Source organism: Dendrobates tinctorius, unplaced genomic scaffold (genome assembly GCF_039654945.1).
Source record: "Dendrobates tinctorius isolate UK_male_01 unplaced genomic scaffold, ASM3965494v1 ptg000160l, whole genome shotgun sequence".
Lineage (NCBI taxonomy): Eukaryota > Metazoa > Chordata > Amphibia > Anura > Dendrobatidae > Dendrobates > Dendrobates tinctorius.
Window position 1 is genome coordinate 17,986,685 of NW_027361827.1, and position 20,279 is coordinate 18,006,963.

The 20,279-nt window shown below is 39.2% G+C and overlaps 1 protein-coding gene across 1 annotated transcript in view; it reads left to right on the top strand.

Moving 5' to 3' along the window:
• The window catches only part of LOC141052450 (solute carrier family 46 member 2-like), a 47,043-nt gene that overhangs the window by 9,637 nt on the left and 17,127 nt on the right, over positions 1-20,279 (top strand). The window contains exons 2-3 of the mRNA XM_073549687.1: positions 13,208-14,267; positions 16,003-16,086. Of these exons, the coding sequence (XP_073405788.1) occupies positions 13,244-14,267; positions 16,003-16,086 (1,108 nt within the window). The 5' untranslated portion in view covers positions 13,208-13,243. The remainder of the gene's footprint in view (positions 1-13,207; positions 14,268-16,002; positions 16,087-20,279) is intronic.

Here is a 20,279-nt window from a genome sequence, read left to right on the forward strand (position 1 = left end):
ATATACTGCTCAAAAAAATAAAGGGAACACAAACAGCCTGTTGCAAATGGAATAGTGTTCCCTTTATTTTTTTTGAGCAGCATATTATATATATATTACATATATACAGTATATACACTACCGTTCAAAATTTTGGAGTCACCCAGACAATTGTGTTTTCCATGAAAACTCATACTTTTATTAATCAAGTGAGTTGTCAAATGAATTTAAAATCTAGTCCAGACACTGACAAGGTTCGAAAAAAGGATTTTTATTTGAAATAATAATTTTCTCCTTCAAACTTTGCTTTCATCAAAGAATGCTCCATTTGCAGCAATTACAGCATTGCAGACCTTTGGCATTCTAGCAGTTAATTTGCTGAACTAATCTGCAGAAATTTCACCCCATGCTTCCAGAAGCCCCTCCCACAAGCTGGTTTGGCTTGATGGGCACTTTTTTCATACCATACGGTCAAGCTGCTCGCACAACAGCTCAATGGGGTTGAGATCAGGTGACTGCGCTGGCCACTCCATTACAGATAGAATACCAGCTACCTGCTTCTTCCATAAATAGTTCTTGCATAATTTGGATGTGAAATTGGCTCCAATCAAGAGCTGTCCACAAGGCATGGTGTTGCAAAATGGAGTGATAGCCTTCCTTATTCAAAATCCCTTTTACCTTGTACAAATCTCCCACTTTACCAGCACCAAAGCAAGCCCAGACCATCACATTACCTCCACCATGCTTGACAGATAGCATCAGGCACTCGTCCAGCATGTTTTCAGTTGTTCTGTGTCTCACAAATGTTCTTCTGTATGATCCAAACACCTCAATCTTGGATTCGTCTGTCCATAACACTTTTTTCAATTTTCCGCTGTCCAATGTCTGTGTTCTTTTGCCCATAATAATCTTTTCCTTTTATTAGCCAGTCTCAGATATGGCTTTCTCTTTTCCATTCTGCCCTGAAGTACAGCATCCCGGAGTCGCCTCTTCACTGTAGACGTTGACACTGGCTTTTTGCATGTGCTATTTAATGAAGCTGCCAGTTGAAGACCTGTGAGCTGTCGATTTCTCAAACTGCAGACTCTAATGTACTTGTCTTGTTGATAAGTTGTGCAGCGGGGCCTCTCACTTCTCTTTCTACTCTGGTTAGAGCCTGTTTGTGCTTTCCTCTGAAGGGAGTAGTACAGACCGTTGTAGGAAATCTTCAGTTTCTTGACAATTTCTCGCATGTAATAGCCTTCATTTTTAAGAACAAGAATAGACTGTTGAGTTTCACATGAAAGTTCTTTTTTCTGGCCATTTTGAGAGTTTAATGGAACCAACAAATATAATGCTCAAGATTCTCAACTATCTCAAAGGAAGGTCAGGTTTATAGCTTCTCTAATCAGCCTGTTTTCAGCTGTGCTAACATACTTGCACAAGGGTTTTCATGGGTATTCTAACCATCCATTAGCCTTCTTACATAGTTAGCAAACACAAAGTACCATAAGGACACTGGAGTGATGGTTGTTGGAAATGGACCTCTATACACCAATGAAGATATTGGAGAAAACAAAAAGCAAAAAACACAAATATCCTGAACTAAAAAGTAAAAAATATACTGCAAATAATGCATAAAGGTAATAATAATAATAAGGGTATTTAGTAAACATAATTTTGATCAAAATAATGTACAAGCCATCCCGCCACGTCACGGCAACCCTTGTGGGACAGTCCCTACTCTAGTATTTAAAACCTTTTCACTTGCCAAGTGGCGTGAATGTGAATAAGGGTCGAGCGGCTGAACCACTAGTAACAGCTTAGGCCAGACTGGATGGCTTTCCCAGCTCAGAAAGAGGGCGGTCACACCCCTATATGCACTGAATGCACAATGAAATGAATAAAAAACAAATCTGAACTGAGAAAAGTAAGTTAATGTGTATGCACAATGTAAGTGCATGTTAACACATGACCATTAACCAGAGAAAACAAAAAGCAAAAAACACAAATATCCTGAACTAAAAAGTCAAAAATATACTGCAAATAATGCATAAAGGTAATGAAGATATTGCATTACAAACCAGATGTTTGCTGCTAGAATAGTCATTTACCACATTATCAATGTACAGAGTATATTTCTGAATCATTTAATGTTAGCTTCATTGGAAAAAACTGCTTTTCTTTCAAAAATAAGGAAATTTCTAAGTGACGCTAAACTTTTGAACGGTAGTGTATATTAATATATATTACATATATATTATATGATGTTTTCTAGCTGGAGAAAATAGCGCAATAGGCTCTTATCCGAGAAACAAATGATTGATATGATAGTATTGTACTCACCAGATTGAGCCACAAAACAGACTTGTAGAGATATCCGCTGCAGCAGATCCACCGTTCCACTCGTGACCAACCGAAGATAAAAAAAATGGGTAGATTGTGGATTTAATCTGTGCTGCTGAATGAATCAAGGTCCAAAACATGTAGCCATTCAATTGTAGATTTATTCAACGCGTTTCAAAGTACACGACACATTGTGGTGTTCCTAATGAAGAAGTCGTGTACTTTTAAACGCATTGAATAAATCCACAATTGAATGGCTCCATGTTTTGGACCTTGAATAATTCAGCAGCGCAGATTAAATCCACAATTCTACCCATTTTTTATATATGATATACATATATATATGTATATCACATGCATATGATATACATAGATATATGTATATCATATGCATATGATATACATATATATATAAATATATATGTATATATATATTTATATATATTCTATGTGTACTTATATTCTATATATGTGTGTATGTCACTGACATATATATATATATATATATATATGTGTATTCTATGTATATACATCTATTCTTTTGTAAGCTGTCAGTGTTATTTTACAGTAGCCGCACATGAATTGCCGGCTTTTCAAAGGACACCGATGCGTAAAAAATCGGACAGCATGGTGCAAGTGCTGTGCAATTTATTTCTCGCACCCATTGACTTGTATTGGCGAGTCTCGTCTGAGATGTTACCCATTGAATAACATTGGTCCCAGAGCAATCCGATTTTAATGATCTTAATGAGACACGCGTTCCAACAATGCAAAGCGAATCCCTACCAATAGGGCTCACCGCGATCAGGCAGTGTTAAAACTGATATGCCTTGGAGATCGCAGTCATACAGCAGAAGAGTTGTGAAGGACATCTCTCCAGACTGAGTTTGGTCAATGGTTGTCTCCACTGAACCAAGCAGTACAGTCCACCACTATTACAGTCCAAAGAAATCTCCTTTGTTCATGCCTGAAAAAAAAAATCATACTTTGATAGATCACTGTACTTTTCATATAAAATGGTCTCCTACTCAAGCCTGATTGTCATCCCATTGATTGAAAAACACAAAACTCTAATTGGATCTTCAAATTATCTGACTATTTTAAAAGTTCACATACCTTTGCCACTAACAGACGTGAAATTGAATAATTTTCCACAATAAAAAATGACGAAGTCTAATACTTTTTAACTAATTTGTTTGATTGGTTTCTTTTTATCTACCTTTAGGACTTGTGTGAAAGTCTGATATAGTTTTAATCACTTAGTGACGGAGCCAATTTTGACTTAACCCCTTCACCAGGGCCATTTTCCATATTTGCATTTCTATTTTTAGCTCCCCTTCTTCCCAGAGCCATAACATTTTTTATTTTTCCATCAATACGGCTATTTGAGGGCTTGTTTTTTGTGGACAAGTTGTACTTTTGAATGACACCATTGTTTTAACCATATAGTGTAAAGGAAAACAGGAAAAAAATTCAAAGAGCTGTGAAATTGCAAAAACAATGCAATTCCACAGTTGTTTTTTGCTTTTGTTTTTCACCATGTTCACCAAATGCTAAAACTGACCTAGCAATATGATTCGCCAGGTCATTATAAGTTCATAGATAGCAAACATGTATAGGTTGTTTTTTTATTTAATTAGTGAAAAAAAATTCAGTTTGTAAAAAATAAAAAATTGTGTCATATTCCAAGACCCGTAGCGTCTCCATTTTTCAGGATCTGTGGCTTTGTGAGGGCTTATTTGTTGCCCACCGATCTGACGTTTTTATTAATACCATTTTGGTGCAGAGTCGATGTTTTGATCCCCCGTTATTGCATTTTAATGCAGTATTGTGGCAATAAAAAAAATGTCATTCTGGCATTTTGACTTTTTTTCTCATTACACCATGTACCAATCAGATAATTTTTTTAGATATATTGGTAGATTGGGTGTTTCTGAATGCAGCAATACGAAATATGTGTATTTTGCTTGTTTTTTTTAAGTGCTTTATTTTGAATGGGGCAAAAGAGGGGTGATTTAAACTTTCATATTTAATTTTTTTATATTTTTAAAAACTTTTTTATTTCTTTTTACCTGCCGATCATCCAATTGCCTGTGCTACACAGAGCAGGGCAATCTGGCTATGACAACCACAGGGGTCTCCTGCAGACCCCGGATTGTCATGTCAACCCATAAGCGGTCATTTGACACGGGCGTTGATGGATGCGATTAATGATGCGTTTGTGGCGCAATCATGTTAAATGCTGCTGTCAGAGATTGACAGCGGCATTTAACCCCTTCCTGACATTGGACGTACTATTCTGTCCATGTGCCCTGGGACTTAATGCCCATGGACAGAAGAGTACGTCATCATCGATCAGCTGCGCTCACGGGGGGTGCGCGGCTGGGTGTCAGCTGATTATCACAGTTGACATCCGGCACTATGTGCCAGGAGCAGTCACGGACCGCTCACGGCACATTAACCCCCAGCACACTGCGATCAAACATGATCGCTCTGTTCCGGTGGCATAGGAAAGCATTGTGCAGGGAAAGCGATGTGATCGCGTTGTTCTGAGGGGTTCCTCCGTGCAGGCCCCTGGATCCAAGATGGCCGCAGGGTCCCTCAGGGTCAAGCAGGGAGGTGGCTTCTCAGTGCCTGCTGATAACAGGTGCTGAGGAGCCACCTGCACTGCCTGTCAGATCGCTGATCTGACACAGTGCTGTGCAAAGTGTCAAATCAGCGATCTGACTTTGCACAGTAATGTCCCACCCTGGGACAATGTCTAAAAGTAAAAAAAAAAAATTAAGATATGTAAAAATAATTTAAAAAAAATTCCTAACAAAAGAAAAAAAAAATATTCCCCAATAAATTCATTTCTTTATGTAAATAAAAAAAAATAAAAGTACACATATCACGTATTGCCGTGTCCATAACGACCCGCCCTATAAACCTGTCCCACTAGTTAACACCTTTAGTGAACCCCTTAAAAAAAGGCAAAAAACAATGCTTTATCATCATACTGCCGAACAAAAAGTGCAATAAAAAAATAAAAAAGTTATAGCTCGCAGAATAAAGCGATGCAAAAATAAAATTTATATAAAATTGTTTTTATTTTATAAAAGGGCCAAAACATAAAAAAATATATAAATGAGGTATCGCTGTAATCGTACTGCCCCAAAGAATAAAACCACTTAATCGATTTTACCACACGCGAAACGGTGTAAACGCCCCCCCAAAAAAAAAGAAATTCATGAAATGTTGTTTTTTGTTCATTCTGCCTCCCAAAAATCGTAATAAAAGCGATCAAAAAATGTCATGTGCCCGAAAATGATACCAATAAAAACGTCAACTCGTCCCGCAAAAAATAAGACCTCACATGACTCTGTGTGTCAAAATACTGCAAATATGGAAATGCCAAAATATAGAAAAATTATAGCTCTCAAAATGTGGTGATGCAAAAACTATTTTTACAATAACAAGCGCCTTTTAGAGTGTGACAGCTGCCAAACATAAAAACCCGCTATAAATAGTAAATCAAACCCCCCTTTATCACCCCCTTAGTTAGGGAAAAATAATAAAATTAAAAAATGTATTTATTTCCATTTTCCCATTAGGGTTAGGCTTAGGGATAGAGCTAGGGTTAGTTCTAGGGTTAGGATTGGGATTAGGGTTAGGGGTGTGTTGGGGTTAGGGTGTTGGATTTACAATTGGGGGGTTTCCACTGTTTAGGCCTCTCCAAATCAAGTGCTCTCCAAATGCGACATGGCGTCTGATCTCAAATCCAGCCAATTCTGCAGTGGAAAAGTCAAACGGTGCTCCTTCTCTTCCGAGCTCTGCCATGCGCCAAAACAGTGGTTTACCCTCACATATGGGGTATCAGCGTACTCAGGACAAATTGCACAATAACTTTTGGGGTCCAATTTCTCCTATTACCCTTGGAAAAATAAATAAAATTGGACCTGAAATATTTTTTTTGTGAAAAATAGTTAAATGTTCATATTTTTTAAAACATTCTAAAAATTCCTGTGAAGCACCTGAAGGGTTAATAAACTTCTTGAATGTGGTTTTTAACACCTTGAGGGGTGCAGTTTTTAGAATGGTGTCACTTTTGGGTATTTTCTATCATATAGACCCCTCAAAGTGACTTCAAATGTGATGTTGTCCCCCCAAAAAAATGGTGTTGTAAAAATGAGAAATCGCTGGTCAACTTTTTACCCTTATAACTTCCTAACAAAAAAATGTTTCCAAAATTCTGCTGATGTAAAGTATACATGTGGAAACGTTACTTATTAATTATTTTGTGTGCCATATCTCTGTGATTTAAGGGAATGGAAATTCAAAGTTAAAAAATTACGAAAATTTTCAAAATTTTCGCCAAATTTCCGTTTTTTTCACAAATAAACACAAGTCATATCAAAGAAATGTTACCACTAACATGAAGTGCAATATGTCATGAGAAAACATTTTCAGTATCACCAGGATCCATAGAAGCATTTCAGAGTTATTACCTCATAAAGGGACAGTGGTCAGGATTGTAAAAATTGGCCCGGTCATTAACGTGCAAACCTCCCTTGGGGGTAAAGTGGTTAACATGTTAACAGTCACGGGTGGATCATGATTCCCCCCATGGCTGTTATGGGTAGCTCTGGATGCCACACTAAAGAGGGAGACACGACATGCGCCATACATATACAGCACATGTTGTGAAGGGGTTACTGACAGGCCAAATTTTAAAAATTTGACTAGTGTCACTTTATGTGACAATAACTCTACAACTCTTCAACGTATCCCAGTGATTCTCAGACTGTTTCTTCATGACATGTTGTACTTAATGTTAATTGTAAATTTTGGTCGATATGATTTGCATTTATTAATGAAAATATCGAAACATTTTACAAAAAAAATTGAAAAATTAACAATTTGCAAACTAGAAATTTTTATGCCATTAGCAATTAAACACAAAATAATTAATAAATAACATTTCTCATGTCTATTTTACAATGACATAATTTTTTGAGCATAATTTTTTTGTTAGGATATTAGAGGGGTTAAAAGTTCAGCAGCAATTTCTAATTTTTCAACAAATTTACAAAACTTGTTTCTTTAGGGACCTATTTAGATTTAAATGGGCTTTGAGGAACCTATATATTGGAAACTCCCCAAAAGTGATGCCATTTTAAAAACCGAACCCATCAAATACTTCAAAACTGGTGTCGGGAAATTTTTTAACCCTTCAGTTGCTACACAGGAATTAATGCAAATGAATCAAAAAAATACAAAAAAATACTTCTAAAATCTTGCTTTAGCCCCAATTTTTTAACTTTTTCAAGAGGCAGCACCAAAAAGAGGACCCCACAGTATGTTACCCACATTCTTATTGAGTGCAGTGATACCCTTACATGTAGTCAAAAAGTTCTGTTTGGCAAACGGCAGGACTTGGAACGGAAATAGCTACAGTGCCTACAAGTAGTATTCAACCCCCTGCAGATTTAGCAGGTTTGATAAGATGCAAATAGGTTAGAGCCTTCAAACTTCACACAAGAGCAGGATTTATTAACAGATGCATAAATCTTACAAACCAAAAAGTTATGTTGCTCAGTTAAATTTTAATAAATTTTAAACATAAAAGTGTGGGTCAATTATTATTCAACCCCTAGGTTTAATATTTTGTGGAATAACCCTTGTTTGCAATTACAGCTAATAATCGTCTTTTATAAGACCTTATCAGGCCGGCACAGGTCTCTGGAGTTATCTTGGCCCACTCCTCCATGCAGATCTTCTCCAAGTTATCTAGGTTCTTTGGGTGTCTCATGTGGACTTTAATCTTGAGCTCCTTCCACAAGTTTTCAATTGGGTTAAGGTCAGGAGACTGACTAGGCCACTCCAACACCTTGATTTTTTCCCTCTTGAACTAGGCCTTGGTTTTCTTGGCTGTGTGCTTTGGGTCGTTGTCTTGTTGGAAGATGAAATGACGACCCATCTTAAGATCCTTGATGGAGGAGCGGAGGTTCTTGGCCAAAATCTCCAGGTAGGCCGTGCTATCCATCTTCCCATGGATGCGGACCAGATGGCCAGGCCCCTTGGCTGAGAAACAGCCCCACAGCATGATGCTGCCACCACCATGCTTGACTGTAGGGATGGTATTCTTGGGGTCGTATGCAGTGCCATCCAGTCTCCAAACGTCACGTGTGTGGTTGGCATCAAAGATCTCGATCTTGGTCTCATCAGACCAGAGAACCTTGAACCAGTCTGTCTCAGAGTCCTCCAAGTGATCATGAGCAAACTGTAGACGAGCCTTGACATGACGCTTTGAAAGTAAAGGTACTTTACGGGCTCGTCTGGAACGGAGACCATTGCGGTGGAGTACGTTACTTATGGTATTGACTGAAACCAATGTCCCCACTGCCATGAGATCTTCCCGGAGCTCCTTCCTTGTTGTCCTTGGGTTAGCCTTGACTCTTCGGACAAGCCTGGCCTTGGCACGGGAGGAAACTTTCAAAGGCTGTCCAGGCCATGGAAGGCTAACAGTAGTTCCATAAGCCTTCCACTTCCGGATGATGCTCCCAACAGTGGAGACAGGTAGGCCCAACTCCTTGGAAAGGGTTTTGTACCCCTTGCCAGCCTTGTGACCCTCCACGATCTTGTCTCTGATGGCCTTGGAATGCTCCTTTGTCTTTCCCATGTTGACCATGTATGAGTGCTGTTCACAAGTTTGGGGAGGGTCTTAAATAGTCAGAAAAGGCTGGAAAAAGAGATAATTAATCCAAACATGTGAAGCTCATTGTTCTTTGTGCCTGAAATACTTCTTAATACTTTAGGGGAACCAAACAGAATTCTGGTGGTTTGAGGGGTTGAATAATAAATGACCCTCTGAATAAACTTTTCACAATTTAAAAAAAAATTAAACAAAGAAATAACATTCTTTTTTGCTGCAGTGCATTTCACACTTCCAGGCTGATCTACAGTCCAAATGTCACAATGCCAAGTTAATTCCGAATGTGTAAACCTGCTAAATCTGCAGGGGGTTGAATACTACTTGTAGGCACTGTATATTTGAATTTTGAAATACAAATTTGGCTGAAATAAATTGTGGAGACCATGTCACATTTGACCCTATTTTGGAACCTACACCCCTAAAGGATCTTTTCCAGGGGTATAGTGAGTATTTTGAACCTTCTTTTAATACACAGAATTTGATAACATTTGGATATCATATTGAAAAAGTTCATTTTTTTTTCACAAAATCTTGCTTAAGCCACAAATTTCTCACTTTTGCAAGAGAAAACACCAAAAAGTGGGCCCACAGTTTGTTACCCACTTTCTTACCCCACATGTAGTCAAAAAATTCTGTTTGGACAAACAATAGGATTCAGAACAGAAGGGGCACAATTTGAATTTTGGAACACAAATTTGGCTTTATTTGGAATAGATTGTCATATTTGCAGCGCTTGTGTGGTTCAACAGCAACAGAAAACACCCATAAATGTCTTTTTTGTAAATTATACCCTGTAAAGTAGTTTGATAGCACCATTTTTTGCAGGTGATGCCACACAAGTATGAAAATGTACAATTTGCATTTGCTTTTTATCTGTCACTTTCATGAATCTTTTTTGTACACACCTCAAATTTTATTACACTAGTTTTTGTAGTAATTGTCGGTGTACATGTGGTACCCTTGGAGAAGAAATGTCGTCATTAGTTCCCAGACAATTTTACCTGGGATGCCTCTGGGGCAGTTTGGTGGGTTAATTTGATGGTCGCTACCTTCGTAAATTGGAAAGGTGCATGTGTACCCTGTTGTGCTCTAACACATTTTGTTCAATTTTATACCATATTTGGGTCTCTTGGAGGGGATAAATTGGTGGATGACAGATTGCCCTTGAAACTCATGAGGGACTTGTCGACTGCAACATTTTGCTCATGGGCATATGAAATTATAAATTTAAAAATGAATCTTGTAGGAGGGAAATTAGGGATCTCAATTTGTTTAGGTAATCATAGTTGGGATCATTTCTTGGGGGGACTTGGGAATTGTCATTAAAATGAAGGAATCTCATTAGAGCTTCAGAAGAGGCACGGATCATGACAGCTGTAAATACAGGGCTATTGTGGACAGATTCTGTTGCCCAGTAGGAACAGAACATGGATTTTTTTTTCTTTACTAAACCCATGTTGAGGGTAAGGCCCAATTGTTTTTTTATTTCAGAGTCATTTGTGGGGATCCATGAAAGGGAATGAAAGGTAGTGCGGTTTTTATGAAATATTTTGTTGGGCATATACATTTATTTGGTGGGCAATTCATTGTAGGACTTCTGGGCTAACAAAAATTTGGAAAAATTCAAAGAAGGTAAAATTGTTGACATCTAATTTTATTCCGGGATGGATGAAAAAGGGGGAATTGGAGGGAATTTGAGGGGAAAATGCATTTTCACGATACCATAATGGAGGGGAGAGTGCAGAATTTGGTCCTACTTTTCATGACGATTCAGCAGTGATGACTGACTACAGTATCATCGGGCTGTGGGATCCCATGGAGAAAGAGTAGTCATCATTGTCTGAAAACTGATTTGGTTTCACTGTCGGAGCAAAACAAGGAGTACACCTGCTACACCGTGAATATTCTAAGGGCCATTATTTTATTTTATACGAATGGCTGACAAAAAAAATCTAACCTAATCTAACACTACAAAGCCTAAACTTATCTAACATTAGTAAACCTAACAAAACAGTAGTCATTTTTCTTTTACTTTTGAGGAAACCCTAAAGCGTAACCCTAACTCTAAAACCTAACCCTAAAACTTAAAGCATAAGCTTAACCCTAAAGCCGATGCATAACCCTAAAGCATAACCCTAACTCTAGCTAAAGGCAAAGAAAGAATGAAATAATTATAAAATAAAAAAAATTTAGTCTGGCTAGAAGAATGTCAAATATTGGGCTTTTGATCACTGTGATAGGGTCTACCACAGTAATCAAAATTCATAATAGGAATAATCGCTGCTGTTGCCGGGTGCTGGCTGGCAGATCTCAGCAGGTGCACTGTGCATGCACCTGCCATTTTGCTTCAGGAACAGGAGGAATAGGGCTGGGGGATGGTGGATCTGGTACTAAGGTACCTTGGAGTGCCTGGGGACATCTTTTTTTTTTCCTTTGACATATTAGAGGAGAGAGAAATTATTTTTAAATAGGACTTCACTTTTTTTTAACTTGATGGCTGTTATTAGTTTAATAATGATGATCACTTGTTTGGGACAAAAAAAACCTGGCCCTGATCGTGTTCTCCAAGTGTCTCAACTATCCCCTGTAGCTGAAACCTCATAGATTTTTCTGAAGCTGAGGGGTGTTTTTCACTTATTTCTCAGTGCCGTTAAAAAGCGGTGCTGAGGAATAAGGCCCCTTAATTGTCATTGATTAAAAGGCACATCGGCGGTTGTTTAGGGGCTAAGGCAAATAAATGCAGAAATATGGAAAATTTTGAAGAGTTCACAAATTTTCAAGCTATACTGAATGTGTAGAAACTAAAAAACCTCTTTAATACCTATGTTTTAATTACCAACTGAAAACTTTTTAGTTTCAATTTAAAAATATTCTAATTTGGTAATAAATGCTCTGGACTTCTAAGCCAACGTGCACCTACCATTTTTTTGCAGGATGGTGCTCTCCGTAAACCTCCTGAAAAGTGCTAAACACTAAAAAGAATTAACAAATTTACTGCAATGTAAAAACAACTTGCTGTGCATTTGTTCAAGGGGTTGGCCATTACTAGGACAACCCCTTCTTAAACTAAATATTTGGCCCCTATAAAATAATAAAGCTTATATTTACCTCCCGTGGAGACATGGTTCCTATGGTGTCAGCACTCTCTCTCCTTGGGACTATGATGCAGTGTTGTGACACGTGATGCCCAATCAGCGCTGGCGACACTGTCTCCACCTTCAGACAAACTGAACAAGAAAAGGAAGCCTTGTTCTTGTAGTGGACAAGCCCTTTAAGTCTTAAACCCTTTAAGTCTTTTGAGCTTCTTTTAACTGCTTCAGGCTTGGAAACCTGAAAATCAATTAAAAGAGGTGACCATCCTTCAGGGGGCTTCCAATAAGCTGTATGCCGTTATGGTGCACAATACATTGTACGGGTGTGAATGGCACCTCACGCAAGCCTTATCCATGAGCATCTATAATACATGCCCCTGCATATGGATACTAGGCATATGGTTGTCCATCAGTACTTTTCCCCCATGCTGCCTCCGCCTGTTATCTGCACTTTGCAGTATATTGGCATTGTGAGCAGGTATCGGTAAGTATGGCTATGTTTTCTGTGATGTTTTTTGGATTAGGTGTACTTTTTTCGTGAAATGCTGTTAGGATGCACTAGCAAATGAAGTCACTAGGTTTGATATGCAAATTGCCTCTTCAGAGAGGAAGAGAATTTGAACTGTATAGCGCCACCTGTTGGAAGTAGCGATTCTACAAGTCATTATCAACCTTTTAATGAGTCTTGCGATTGATTTAGGATAAAAGCCAAATCTGAATCTCAATTTGCAGGCACAGTGTTTTCGGCTATTGGCACTTGTCAGTGCAAAGCATGAGAACTGATTTGGCTAGGTGAGAGACTCTGGACCAAGGTTTAAGGGGTAACATTTCTCCTTCTGGAGAGTGACATACCAGCTCTGGCATGCCAAGGTAATGAGAAACGTTACCCCTTAGACCTCAGTCCAGAATTTCTCACCTAGCCTTTATAGAATCAGATCCCCATCACAGTTGAGTACAAGTGGAGGAAAACTCAGTGTTATCAAAATTCCACAAACTAAAGTTAAAAAAAAGTCCATCCCTGTCATACCGAGGGAATTCCTCAGTTCCGTTAATGATATGTATTTGGAATTTTTCTTATAATTTATGTTGCCATTGTTTTGTTTTTCTCTTGTGATAGGTCCTCTTTAGATTAATTACCTGCAATACTACAGAGATGTCTCGGATGTGGATTGAGCCAGTAGTTGCAGGGGCTCAGGTTGCGAGCTCCTTCTATGACACGGCACTGCTTATGGTAGTAAGGAATTATTACAACACATCCATCAACAGCCAAGAGGTTCCATCCAACTTTAGTAGAGATGACATGTTACAGAAAGCCATCTTGAACTTCTACATGATTTATAACCTAATCATAGGATTAACGCCTCTTCTGTCTGCCTATCTCTTAGCAAAAATTGGAGACAGGACAAGCAGGAAAGTCACTATATGTGTGCCATTGCTCGGATACCTCCTCTCAAGAATGTTTTTGTTGTTTGTCATCATCTGGGAATGGCCAGTGGAAGTGATGTTTGGATCTGCAGCACTGAATGGTTTAACAGGCTGGTTCACAACCTATTGGTCCGGTGTTATGGCTTGGGCTTCTTCATGTTCTTCTGAAAGAAGACGATCTCTTAAACTGATTATTATTGAAATGGTGTATGGATTAGCAGGATTTGTAGGTAGCTTAGTATCAGGATATTTATTTGTGTTTTTACATATAACGAGCCATCAAGGAACTATTCTTATGTTCTGTAGCATTGGTGGCTACGCATTTTGTATCCTATACTGCATTTTTGTTATGAGGACACCAGAAGATTATAATTCAGAGGCCACCAGAGTTTTAAAAGCCTCTAGAAATAGAACTGTACAAGAGGACAAGACGGAAAATTCAGTTCTTAAAACACCATCGAAGCACATTCTTATTACATTGTTTGTCAGTGCAATACTTTTTAATGTTGCTTCTGCGGCAACTAATGATATAATCAATGTGTTTGTACTAAAGAAGCCTCTAAATTGGGGTCCCGTAGAAGTTGGCTACGGCAATGCCGCTGCTTACATGACCTACATCACCAGCTTTCTAGGAGTTCTTATTTTTTCGCGATTTACAGGCGATTTGGGATTAATTACTATTGGAATCATTTCGTTTGGTTCTGGACTTATAATCATGGGCTTTGTGCGCTCAACATATATGTATTATATTGGTAAGTATTTATCATTGAACAGAGCAACAATTCACACAAACAGATATTCAGATATAAGCTAGAGTAAGGCTGTGGGCCCACGTAGCATTTTAAAACGCTCACTAAAAACCGGACTCCTTCCCAGAAATCGCGCGTTTTTTTCCGCGCGATTTCACCGCGATTATGATCGCGATTTTGTCGCGATTTTCGCGTGCGATATTCAACACTTTCCAAGCAATTTGAAGCATCGCTTGGAAAGTGATTGACAGGTTGGTCACACTCGTCAAACATAGTGTTTGACAAGTGTGACCAGGTTTTTATTATTGAGGCCGCCTATGCGGCATCAATAGTAAAAGATAGGATGTTAAAAATGCTAAAAAAAATAAAAAAATCGGGGTATATTTACCTTCCGGCGTCCCGCGCTGCATTCCCGGGCCTCAGCGTTCCCAGTAATGCCTTGCGAGACCTGTGATGACGTAGTCTCGCGTTGCTATAGCGATCTCGCGAGACCGCTAGAGTCACGCGAGACTACGTCATCACAGGGCCTTGCCGCAAGGCATTACTGGGAACGCTAGGCCGGGAATGTAGCGCGGGACATCGGAAGGTAAATATACCCCGATTTTTTATTTTTTATTCTTTTTTTTACAGGGGTATGGTACCCAGGGCCTGGAGGACAGTCTCCTCTCCTCCACACCGTGGGTACCAACCGCACATGAGACGCTTAACTTCCCGCATGGTGGGCATAGCCACATGCGGGAAGTCAGCGATTCTCATGGATTCCTATGGGTGCGGAATCGCAATTCTTTGCAATTCCGCACAAAAGAATGAGCATGCTGCGATTTTTTCCGCAATGCGATTCCGCCGCGGAAAAAAGCGCAGCATTAGCACAGCATGTGCGGAATGCCATAGGAATGCATGGGGGCGTTCTGTACAAGATTTTTAAGCGTTTTCGCGCCGAAAATCGCGGCAAAAACGCTTAAAAATCGCTACGTGGGCACATAGCCTAATAAGAGGACCTGCATAACATTATTGGAAATTGTGCATATGAAATTTTTGGCTATGTTCACATGTTGCATTTTTTCTGCATTTTTTTCAGCAGCCAAAAACAACTCTCTTTGCAGTAAAAAACATTCAAATTGCCTGTTTTTCATAGTTTCTACAGCATTTTTACTACTTTTTTTGCTGCGTCTTTTGGTGTGGATTGTTTGTGTGATTTGTCTGCAATACATGTTTAATAACGCTAGTTTTATCCATCAAAAATGCTGCAAAAAGTTGCATTTTTGCACTCATTACTTTCTATGGGTGAAAAAAAAGCTGCAAAAACACTGAAAGAATTGAGATGCAGTAGATTTCCAAAACTCTGTAATTTTCCAATTCCGTCAAGGAAAAAAAAATGAGCATAAGATTTCTGAAATTTCATAGCTTTTGCTGGTACTGTAAGAAGCAACTCTTAATTTGCATAACAAGCTGCAAGAAAATTAAGCAAAAATGCAATGTGTGAACATAACCTTTTCTACACTTTTGCTTTATTTTTCCAGATAGCAAGATGTTAGCTATGTTCCATGAACGTTCCATGCATGACTTTATATCCTAAATTATTTATGGACAAGAGTTTACTGTACTTTCCTTTAATTGAATATTTAATAATAATTTGAATAATGACATTTTTGCTCAGCTGAAAATTAGGAAAATAAATGCTGCACTATTCTTCTCAATTATTTTTGCACTGATGTATATTTTTTTATATACTTCTCAGCTCGACTAGTGATGATATTTTCATTAATCCCTACACCAACCATCAGATCAATGATATCGAAGCAAGTTGAAGGCTCCTCATATGGTAAGATGTCACAGTCCTAAACATGAACACTATAATGCAGGCAAAACACATACATTTTAGTCCATTAACCCCTTTACCCCCAAGGGTGGTTTGCATGTTAATGACCGGGCCAAGTTTTATAAATCTGACCACTGTCCCTTTATGAGGTAATAACTCTGGAATGCTTCCATGGATAATGGTGATTCTGACAATGTTTTCTCGTGACATATTGTACTTCATGTTAGTGGTAAAATTTCATTCATATAACTTGCGTTTATTTGTTAGAAAAACGGAAATGTCGCGAAAATTTTGAAAATTTCGCAATTTTCCAACTTTGAATTTTTATGCCCTTAAATCACAGAGATATGGCACACAAAAAACTTAATAAGTAACATTTCCCACATGTTTACTTTACATCAGCACAATTTTGGAACCAACTTTTTTTGGTTAGGAAGTTATAAGGGTTAAAAGTTGACCAGCGATTTCTCATGTTTACAACACCATTTTATTTTTAGGGACCGCATCACATTTGAAGTCACTTTGAGGGGTCTATATGATAGAAAATACACAAAAGTGACACCATTCTAAAAACTGCACCCCTGACGGTACTTAAAACCACATTCAAGAACTTTATTAACCCTTCAGGTGCTTCACAGGAATTTTCTGAGTGTTTTAAAAAAATGAACATTTAACTTTTTTTCACAAAAAAATTACTTCAAGTCCAATTTTTTTTATTTTACCAAGGGTAACAGGAGAAATTGGACTGCAAAAGTTATTGTGCAATTTGTCCTGAGTACGCTGATATGTGAGGGGGAACCACTGTTTCGGCGCATGGCAGAGCTCAGAAGGGAAGGAGCGCCGTTTGACTTTTTCAATGTAAAATCGGCTGGAATTGAGATTGGACACCATATTGCATTTGGAGAGCCCCTGATGTGCCTAAACAGTGGAAACCCCCCACAAATGACACTATTTTGGAAACTAGACCCCCCAAGGAACTTATCTAGATGTGTAGTGAGAACTTTGAGACCCCAAGAGCTTCACAGAAGTTTATAACGTACAGCAGTAAAATTAAAAAATCATTTTTTCCACAAAAATGATCTTTTCACCCCTAATTTTTATTTTCCCAAGGACCCCTAAAGTTATTGTGCAATTTGTCCTGAGTACGCTGATATCCCATATGTGGGGGTAAAACACTGTTTGGGCGCATGGCAGAGCTCAGAAAGGAAGGAGCGCCGTTTGACGCAAAATTGGCTGGAATTGAGATTGGACACCATGTCATGTTTGGAGAGGCCTTGATGTGCCTAAACAATGGAAAACCCCTACAAGTGACCCCATTTTTGAAACTAGACCCCCCCAAGGAACTTATCTAGATATTTAGTGAGAACTTTTAACCCCCAAGGGCTTCACAGAAGTTTATAACGTACAGCCGTAAAATTAAAAAATCATATTTTTTCCACAAAAATGATCTTTTAGTCCCCAATTTTTTATTTTCACAAGGTAACATGAGAAATTAGACTGCAAATGTTATTGTCCAATTTGTCCTGAGTTCGCTGATACCTCATATGTGGGAGAAAACTACTGTATGGGCACACGTCGGGGCTCGGAAGGGAAGTAGTAAAGTTTTGGAATGCAGACTTTGATGGAATGGTCTGCGGATGTCATGTTGCATTTGGAGAGCCCCTGACGTGCCTAAACTGTGGAAACCCCCACAAGTGACCCCATTTTGGAAACTAGACCCCCCCAAGGAACTTATCTAGATGTGTGGTGAGCACTTTGATCCCCCAAGTGCTTCACAGAAGTTTATAACGCCGGGGCGTGAAAATTAAAAATCACATTTTTTCCACAAACATGATCTTTCAGTCCCCAATTTTTTTTATTTTCCCAAGGGTAACAGGAGAAATTGGACCCCAAATGTTGTTGTCCAATTTGTCCTGAGTACGCTGATACCCCATATGTGGGAGAAAACTACTGTATTGGCACATCTCAGGGCTCGGAAGGGAAGTAGTGACGTTTTGGAATGCAGACTTTGATGGAATGGTCTGCGTGTCATGGTTCACTGGGTTTGCAGGTTAGGTGGTTTAAGAGTTAATGTGGAGGGCCTCTCTTTGGGATCTTGGGAGGGTTCTTATAGCCATTCTCTGTCATTTATACTCTGAGCTGATTGTGGCTGACCCTGTTCTGCCTGTGCTTCGTGCCTATCTTTGTATGTCTGCTTGGATTTTGATCTGGTCTCGTCCCTGTTAAAGTCCTCCATCTGCTGATTCTGTACCTTGACACCCTCTCTGTGCATGACCTTTTGGCTATGTTTTGATCTCCTTTTGGTTGTCCCTGCTGTACCTCGCCGCCCGCTCTGTGTATGACCTTTGGCTATGTCCTGACCTCCCTCTGGCTGTCCCTGCTGTACCTCACCGCCCTCTCTTTGTATGAAAATATTGCTTTGCTGCATTGTCTACTGTTTCTTCCTCTTCACTGCTGCATTTCTGTGCTGCTGTCGGCTCCCAGTGGGGCTTTGCTGTAGCTCCGCCCCTTTCTCTGATACGCTGTCACGTGACCGCTGGTCCTGCTGGTGATGAGTGTTTCACAGCAACTCAGATCTCTTCAGGTCCCAACTCCAGGCTGCTCATACTCACGTTAGACACAGAATCCTCGACCCCTTGTAGCTGCGGGTAAGTGTCCTCAGTATTTCCCTGTCTAGGTCCTCAATAGCCGGGGTAGTGGTTACCAGAGGTCCACACCTTACACTGCGGGTGTCATGTCACATTTCGAGAGCCCCTGATATGCCTAAACTGTGGAAACTCACCACAAGCGACCCCATTTTGGAAACTAGAGCCCCGAGAAATTATCTAGATGTGTGGTGAGCACTTTGAACCCCCAAGTGCTTGACAGATATTTATAACGTAGAGCCAAAAAAATAAAAAAATTGTATTCTTTTCCACAAAAATGATATTTTTGCCCCCAATTTTTTATTTTTCCAAGGGTAACACGAGAAATTGGACCCCAAAAGTTGTTGTGAAATTTGTCTTGAGTGCGCTGATACCCCATAGGTAAACCTCTGTTTGGGCGCATGACAGAGCTTGGAAGGGAACAAGCACTGTTTGACTTTTTCAATGTAGAATTGGCTGGAATTGAGATCAGATGCCATGTTGCGTTTGGAGAGCCCCTGATGTGCCTAAACAGTGGAATCCCCCCAATTCTAACTCCAACCCTAACCCCAACACACCCCTAATCCTAATCTCAGCCCTAACCCTAGTCCTAACCCTAACCCTAGCCTTACCCTACCCCTAACCCTAATGGGAAAATGGAAATAAATACTTTTTTTAATTTTATTATTTTTCCCTAACTAAGGGGGTGATAACCCCCCCAAATAGTAAATCAAACCCCCTGTTATGTTTGGCAGCTGTCACACACTAAAAGACGCTTTTTATTGTAAAAATAGTTTTTGCATCACCACATTTTGAGAGCTATAATTTTTCCATATTTTGACCCACAGAGTCATGTGAGGTCTTATTTTTTGCGGGACGCGTTGACGTTTTTATTGGTACCATTTTCTGGCACGTAACATTTTTTGATTGCTTGTTATTCCGATTTTTTGGACGCAGAATGAACAAAAAACAGCATTTCGTGAATTTCTTGGTGGTAAAATTGATAAAGCGGTTTTATTCTTCGGGTCAGTATGATTACAGCAATACCTTATTTATATCATTTTTTTTATGTTTTGGCGCTTTTATACAATAAAAACAATTTTATATAAAAAATTATTATTTTTGCATCGCTTTATTCCGTGTGTCGTTACGGACGTGGCGATATTAAATGTGTATTTTTATTGTTTTTTTTTATTTACAAAAAAAAGAATTTGTGGATTTTTTTTATTTAGGATTTTTTTAAAAAGTTATATTTACATATGATTTTTTTTTTTAGTTTACTATATTGTCTTACACTGGAACAATATAATAAAGTGCCAGATCGCTGATCTGACACTTTGCACATCAGTGTGTCAGATCAGCCATCTGCAGGCACTGCTGGAGGCTTTCTCAGCAGGCACTGAGGAAGCCACCTCCCTGCAGGACCCCGAAGGTGCCCGTGGCCATATTGGATCCGTGGGACTGCAGGGAAGGAGGCCCTCGGAACAGCGCGATCACATCGCGCAGTTCTGAGGGTCCAGGGAAGCACGCAGGGAGACACCTCCCTGAGTGATTCTTCCCTGTGCCCCCTGT